Source organism: Orycteropus afer, unplaced genomic scaffold, assembly GCF_000298275.1.
Source record: "Orycteropus afer afer isolate SDZICR_OR568_19922 unplaced genomic scaffold, OryAfe1.0 scaffold00130, whole genome shotgun sequence".
NCBI classification, from domain to species: Eukaryota; Metazoa; Chordata; class Mammalia; order Tubulidentata; family Orycteropodidae; genus Orycteropus; species Orycteropus afer.
The window spans coordinates 3157170-3165153 of record NW_006921717.1 but is presented as its reverse complement, the minus strand read 5'-3'; the positions used below and the strand labels follow the sequence as shown (position 1 = coordinate 3165153).

The 7984-nt window shown below is 50.6% G+C and overlaps 1 protein-coding gene across 1 annotated transcript in view; it reads left to right on the top strand.

The window, feature by feature from the left end:
• Positions 1-171: 171 nt before the first annotated feature.
• Positions 172-7984, top strand: part of PACS1 (phosphofurin acidic cluster sorting protein 1) — a 190278-nt gene continuing 182465 nt past the window's right edge. Inside the window, exon 1 of the mRNA XM_042781512.1 lies at positions 172-521. Coding sequence (XP_042637446.1) covers positions 172-521 — 350 coding nt within the window. The remainder of the gene's footprint in view (positions 522-7984) is intronic.

Sequence of the window (7984 nt, the reverse complement as noted above, 5' to 3'; positions counted from 1 at the left end):
GCCAAGCCCCGCGCGTGCGTGCAGCCTCTCGCCGCTGCTCGCTCGCGCGCTCGGGCGGGCGGGCTGAGGAGACGAGTCGCAGCCCCAGCCGTCGCCGGGGAGAGATTCTCGGAGTTCGCTGGGCGTCGTCTGATCCCGTCACCCCCCCACTCCTCTCACCCCGGCTGGGCCATGGCGGAGCGCGGAGGGGCAGGCGGTGGTCCCGGAGGCTCTGGGGGCGGCAGCGGCCAGCGGGGCTCTGGGGTCGCCCCGTCCCCGCAGCAGCCGCCGACGCCGCAGCAGCAGCCGCAGCAGCAGCCGACGCCCCCCAAACTGGCCCAGGCCACCACGTCGTCCTCGTCCACCTCGGCGGCGGCCGCCTCCTCGTCGTCCTCGTCCACCTCCACCTCCATGGCCGTCGCGGTGGCTTCGGGCTCCGCGCCTCCCGGCGGCCCGGGGCCAGGCCGCACCCCCGCCCCGGTGCAGATGAACCTGTACGCCACCTGGGAGGTGGACCGGAGTTCGGCCAGCTGTGTGCCCAGGTGAGCGGCGGGCGGGTGGGAACGGGCGCCGCGGCCGGGTCTGTGGCAGGGCCCCCTCCCCACGGGGGGGACGACGACCCCGGGGCTCCCCCTGCCGCCATCCGCCTGGCGGGCTCCTGCAGGCCTCCAGGCATCCTCTGCGGGACTCCGCCCTCCCCTGGCTCCCCATCTCCGCCTGGGCGGGACCCCCGCCTCCCTTCCCAGGCCGGGCCTTCGGGACTCCCCGCCGGGGCCTTCCAGCCTGTCCGTTTCTCCGTGGAAGGGGCAGACTCTGCCCTGTCTCGCCGGCGCCCGTGGGCCGTACGGATGTTACAGCGACGTGCCGGGGATCTCATTAGGTACTAGCGTTTCCCAATGCCCTCAGCGTGTGCCAAGCGCCGTTGTGTGCCACCTTCTGTCAGGTGGAGCCCGGAGAGTCGCCCCGGGGACTTCCAGTGAGAGTTCAGTACACATGCTCGTTTGTACTTCCAGCCACACCCGTGTGACCCGCCTCTCTGCTCTCGGGTTTGGGTCCACTGTCGCGTGTCATCAAGCGTATATATCATCCTTCCCTTTCCTCTCTGTAACTGGTCACCAATTCTTCCAGCCCTGCAGGGCTCCATGAAACGACTGCCTTGCTCCTAAATTCAGCCCATTCCTCTGTCTCTTGGAATCATCTGGGGTCTTCCCTTGCCACTGGCAGAACACGGCGAAGTGGGGGTATTTTCTGTTTTCTGTATTGACGAGGCCATCTCTCTCCATCTTTTGGGGGACAGCACTGTGTCTTCCAATGGACCCCCTTGAATAAACACACTGTGGAGCTGGTTCTTCCCAGTGAGCCCAGAGAAATGCCTGGAGGGGTTCTTTCGAACACCTCTTTAGAGGTGACAACCTCTAAACTGAGTTGATCCTGTTGCCTCAGAGCCCTGGGCTGTCTCCTTACCTGCTCTGCTAGCCCTGGGCAGCAGGGCACAGCTGGGGCACATTGTCTGGCTCACCCACAACTCTTGTTTATTTTCCTTTTATTTTGAATTGTTATGGGTAAAATTATATATATATATGTATATACGCACACACATATATATTACGTAGGTAAGGAATAACAAATGATACATCTCTCCACTTGACTCAGTTAAAAACTAGAGCATCACCAGTTCTGTCCAAGTCCTGACCACATCCCCTCTTGCCTCCCACAAAGGTACACACTGTTCTCAAGTGTGTTTACCATTTCTCTCCCTCTCTTTGCAGTTACAGTTTACTACCTGTGGGCATCCCTAAGCAGCATTTTTTAGTTTTGAATATTTTTGAATTTTACATAAATGCTGTCGTACTGTATGTGCTCCATGCCGGTTCTAGCGTGTGTGGGTGTTTAATGCAAACGGTAACTTTGTTAGAATCACCGGCATCATATGAATGCCTCCAGTTAAGATATTTTCACCGATGTGTAGTATTCCTTTATATGAATCTATTGTAATTCTCTCAGTGAACATTTGGGTTGTTTCTTGTTGGTTAGCTTGAACAAGGCCATAAATACTTTTGTCCAGGACTCCTGGTGCACCTGTGCAAGAGTTTCTTTAGGGTATGTTTCAATCTGTGTATGTCTGTAGCATGATGTCGTTTGTGTATACGCCCTGTGTGGTTGGCTGCCCGCAGGGTATATATGCATCAGGAACTTCACCAGAAGATGCTAGATGGTTTTGCACTCGTCCCTCTCTGCTCTTCGTGTGTGTGTGTGTGTTTCAGTATTCACTTGACTGACTGTTTCTGTTTTCTCTGTCCTTCCTTTACGGTAATCGGGAGCCACACTAGTTTTTGTTTGCTTTGGCCAGAGTCCTAACACCACACTCAAGTCAGGGTGTCGTTTGTGATGATTCCTCTCCGTTCTAAGCAGGCCTCTTTCTGGACGGGCCCATCTGTACTGAAGTGTTTTAATCCGTCTCTTTCAAACATCAAATCCCTGTGCCCTACCTCCATGGGACCCATGGTAGTGATACGTGCCTACCTAGTCTTCCTTAACATCGATCCTATTTTCTGCCTGGTGATACTTGCACAACTGCCTTCTGAAGCTTGTGAGATTGAAAAGGCATCAGCTAACTGGCAAGAAGCTGCTGTGCAACCAAAACCAAAACCAAATCCTCTGCCATCGAGTTGATTCTGACTCATAGCGACCCCATAGGACAGAGTAGAACTGCCCCCTCAGAGTGTCGAGACTGTCAACCTTTACAGAAGCAGACTGCCTCTTTTTCCTCCCACGGAGCGGCTGGTGGCCTTGAACTGTTGACCTTTTTGGTTCACAGCTGAATGCTCTAACTGTTGTCCCACCAGAGCTCCTTTGCTGTGCGCCAGATGGAGCTAAATAGAACCAGTGACTGGTGCTGATTTTTCATTTGCCTCTCGAGCTCTTGGTCCCTGGAAGGTCCATACAGTAAATGATCAGCCCAAGAAAGAGCCAGGCCTCCGGGTCCAGGGAATAATGATTCTGCTAGCTTGATGTGAGAGAATTAGTCTGGCATGTTTGGTTCACGTGCAGGGCACGTGTGGTCATGTCATGTCTGCTGACCAGCCCTGGAGACTGTCAGCTGTCCTGCACCGACGTTGTTTTCCAGCCGTCACCCTTGTGCCTTCCAGCTCCTTGTCGAACACTTTTGCTCCTTGGAGCATGCTGCTCCATCTACAGCATGGAAAATAACACCCTGCCGGGGAGAAAATGGCCTGCTGTTTAATAATGCCATTATTAAAGTCATCCAGTTAATTGGAGGTCTCCTCAGTGTACGTATTCGTGGTGTTTAGAATCTGTTGGCAACGTGCAACACTCCGTATGTAGCACAGGATTAAAGTGCTTGGCTCACGTAACTCCAGAGAGACACAAACATGAGATGCATATGCACTGAGGAAACATAAACATGATCGTGGCTCTGAGGTTCGGGGGGTATGAGAATGTTACGGCCGATAGTCTTGTGAAGGTGTGATCCTTCCCTTGTGCAGAGAAGAGTGGGTTGCAAAGATGAGTGTTAAAAAGGCCATGTTTCTTTTCTTGATCTGTAGAGAAATATAAGGAGGTCTGGTGATGCAGTGGTTAAAGCATTGAGCTGCCAACCAAAAGGTCAGTGGTTCAAACCCACCAGCCACTCCAAAGATGAGGCACTGGGCTTCAGTAAAGATTTATAGCCTTGGAAATCCTATGAGGCAGTTCTACTCTGTCCTAAAGGGTTACTATGAGTCACTATTGACTTGATAGCTGTGAGTTAGGTCTTGGTTTTAGATAGAAATATAACTCACTTTTGGTGAAAAACAACCAACTGAACACAAAACACTTTTTCTTTTATTAGATATGTAAATAAAGATGAGTATTTTAATTGTTCCACAGGTACGTACTATGGCCTTATTGTGTTGTTGTTGTTGTTATGTGCCGTTGAGTCGCACCCGACTCATAGCGACCCCTCCTTGGGTTTCTGAGGCAGTATCACTATGGAAGTAGATTGCCCCATCTTCCTTCCGAGGAGTGGCTGGTGGGTTTGAACCGCCAGCCTTCTGGTTAGCAGTCAACTGCCTTAGACACTATGCTACCAGAGCTCCCATGGTCTTACTTAGCATATAATAAATTTCCTCAGATCTGTAGTGTTTTGTTTTGTTTCTTTAATTGTCATAAAGATATAGGTAACACAGTATTTGCCAATTTGACAGTTTTCACTTGTGCATAGTCTTTTTTTTTTTTTTTTTTTAACGGATGAATAGCATACATTGGGGTTGGGCTTGAAATAACTGGATTGTTCTATTTGTTGTCATTTTCCCCAGCATTTTTCAATAAAAAGATTGACACATGTCCATGGCTAGAAACTCGAGCAGCACAGGAAACTAGAACGTGTAGAGGAAAAATGCCTCAGTCCCACCTCACCCCTCCAAGGTGACCACTGTGAAGCACGGTTGGCTTAGAAGATGCCATTACAAGAAGGTGGCTTTCATTTAGTTCCTTTATGAAATTCATGGGCTTAGCACTTGGTACTGTTTTCACTCCTCTCCATGAGCGCGGCCTCCATGCTGCATAATAAGGTTCCTCCAGGCTTGTCTGATATGCTATGGGTACGTAGTGGTGTAGTATCCAGTGGGGACCTGGTGGCATGTTGCTTGATGTTAAAGGATCTTACTATCCGTCCCTTCCCTTTGGTCTATGTATGGTGTGGGAGTTCAGTTTGTGTGTAAACTTGGCTGGGCCTGGCTGAGTGGCTGGGCAGCTGGATGTAGTATTCCCCATGCTGAGACTGGTAATCAACTCCATGGTGGAATCAACTGTGAGCAGCTGAGTAGCTGTCTTAGGGAATGTGGTCTGCTTCCTGTATATAAGTAGAAACCTTGGGGAACAGTCTCTAGCTTATGGTACGCTTGTACCCTGTGTGTAACCGTGTCGTTGTTCAGCACCCTGCCGTGCTCTGTAGACCTTGGGACTTAAAATGGACTTGAATTAATGACCTGCCGTGTGGTTTGGTAAATCGGGACTGTGCCATTTTATTTGTTGACCTTGGGCTTGTTAGCCTTAGCAGCCAGTTGCTGCCTGAGTGAAGAAATGCCTGTAGCTTCAGTGGGCCAGGAGCAAGAGGCAGAGCTGAAGCGCAAGGTCGAGGGGCTTTCACCCAGTCCCTAGAGCCTGGCATTTTGAACTTGGACTTAGAGCCTCCAAACTGTAAGAGAATAAACTCCTGTTTGTTCAAGTCATCCCATTAGTGGTACATTCTTGTCAGAGCGGCACTAGGTGACCAGAACAGAATTTGGTACCGAGAGAGTGGGGTGTTGCTCTGACAGATACCTAAAATGTGGAAACGTATAGAGTGCGTCCTTGACCCGAGACCCTGGCAGAGAGATCCCGACATATGGCATAAGAGACGGCAGGAGCAGAGTCAAGAGACCAGCATGAGGGACAGCAGGAGCAGAGCCCAGAGACCAGCATGAGAGACGGCAGGAGCAGAGCCCAGAGACTGGCATTAAACAGAAACAGGCTTTTCCAGCCCATGGACGAGAAAACCGGGTGCCATTGGGTAGATGGCTTCCTGGCGGAGTGGGTTGCCTTTGGGCATTAATTAGTAGAGAAGACTGGCATAAAATGGAGTTGCAGGTTGGCTGGCCCACGGAGTAAGAAAGCTGAGTGTTTTTAGGGCAGGAAGATTTCCTGTGGAGTGGGTTGCCTTCAGCATTAATCAGCAGAAGCAGAGAGACCGAGGAAACAGAAGCAGAGCTGCCTCAGCCTGAGAGGGTAAGACCATGGCCTTTGGGGGTGGAACCAACACAGCCCCCTAGATTTCAAACAGCCAGGCTTTCACCAACTTGGTTCTGGAGTGTGGGGCTGCTCTGTCATGCGAGCCAGTGGGATGGAGCCATAGCCGCTGCCCAAGAGTGAGGGGGCGGGACTGCCATGCCCAGGAGGGAGAGGAACGGGGCCCGCCAGGCCAAAGTGTCGAGGTCCCCACTTAGAGAAACTAGGGGACTGGAGTCACCCAGTGAGGTCTGTACAGATGCCAAGGTGACAAGGTGTGGAATTGTGGTAGTTCAGTTTGTGTGTCAACTTGGCTGGGCCTGGTTGAGCGGCTGGGCAGCTGGATGTAGTATTCCCCATGATGAGACTGGCAATTAACTCCATGGTGCAATCTACTGGAGCAGCTGAGTAGCTGCCTTAGGGCTGGGGTCTGCTTCTTGTATAGAAGGAGAAGCTTTGGGGAACGGTCTCTAGCTTATGGCACACTTGAACCCTGCATGCAGCCGTGTCATTGTTCAGCAGCCTGCCATGCCCTGCTGACGCTGGGACTTTCAATGAACTTGAATTAATGGCCTGCTGTGTGGTTTGGTAACATCGGGACTGTGCTATTTTATTTGTCGACCTTGGGCTTGTTAGCCTCAGCAGCCAGCAGCTGCCTGAGTGAAGAGATGCCTCTAGCTTCAGTGGGCTGGGAGCAAGAGGCTGAGCTGAAGCCTAAGGTCGAGGGGCTTTCACTGAGCCCCTAGAGCCTGGCACTTTGAACTTGGACTTAAAGCCTCCAAACTGTAAGAGAATAAACTCCTGTTTGTTCAAGTCATCCCATTTGTGCTATATTCCTGTCAGAGTGGCACTAGGTAACCAGAACGTACGGTGAAGTTTTCCTTGACAGACCCTCTCTTTGAGTTGCTGTAGGTAGAGAGCAGAAAAATCATTAACTTTCACAAGTGTACAGAATTTCCTCAGTGGCATAAAACTGATTGTTAGGAGACAAAGTGGGCTGTGTGGTGTCACTTAAACTATATCAAACTTGTCTTTCAGTACAGAGCACGTTTGCATGTCCTTATCTGGACGTCTCCTCAGAGAGGGTTAGCATCTATCAGTTACATTTTTCCTTAGACCACATTAAGAAAAAAAAAGGTTAAACCTTATTGGACAAAAACATTGGAACCAAAGGAAGTGACTGTAGCCGAGTTGGCATACTGGCCTGCAACCATGAAGACATTTGGGGACGTTTACCCCTGTAACCACAGAGCACTTGGCAAGCCAGGATGTATTACTCTGTGTTCTTAGGCAGCTTCTCCCACACTTCAGTTTTGCATCCATTCGTTGGGAATACTTTTATTTGCCATCCATTCTCAGCTGTTGCTGAATAAAATGAAACCAGTGGAGCCACAGGAGAAAGCATTTTCCAGATGACAAGATGTGGAGTAGTGTAACTGACTAAATACAAGAGACCTGCTGAACGTTCTGTTGTTTCCCAGGCATTTAAAACAATCCCCAAAGACCAAACTCATTGCTTTCTGGTCGAATTCTGACTCACAGTGAACCCATAGGACAGAGCAGAACAGCCCCATAGAGTTTCCAAGGTAAATCTTCAGGGAAGCAGACTGCCTCATCTTTCTCCCAAGGAGTGGCGGAGGGTTTGACCTGCTGGCTTTTTGGTTGGCAGCCAAGTGCTTAACCCCTGCTTATCCAGGGCTCCTTCCCAGGCATTAAAAGCCTTCAAAGCATATTTGTATCTTAGAACATTGGGATTTCACACTGGGAGCGTTGCAACAGCATATCCTCTCGATCAGGGCAACACTATCTGTCATCTCTGTGGAGGCTCAGATTCCCGGTCAGAAAGAGAAGACTCACAGAGTCTGTTTTACATGTATTGATTTACAGATCTTTTGGACACATTGGTGGTTATGTGATTTTTTTTTGTTTTTTTCAAAAGCTAACTTTCCAGTTTCTTAGCTAAGCCACTGCTACTGTTGGTGCTTGCCTCAGTGTGCAGGAGGGAGGGGTCTGGATCTTCTCACTTCCTCACCTCGGGAGGCTGGTCTTGTTTAGGCCTGGACATGAAGGTGCTGGTGTAGACCAGGGCAGGTGCAGGAGTGCTCAGAAATTGGGAGCCGGCTTGGTTTGTGCAGTGGTGGCGCTCAGGAAGTACTTGCGAGTCTAGGGTAGCTGTGGGAATGAGCGGTGGTAGCACTCAGAAAGTACTCTGGGAATCTAGGGTAGCTGTGGCAGTGAG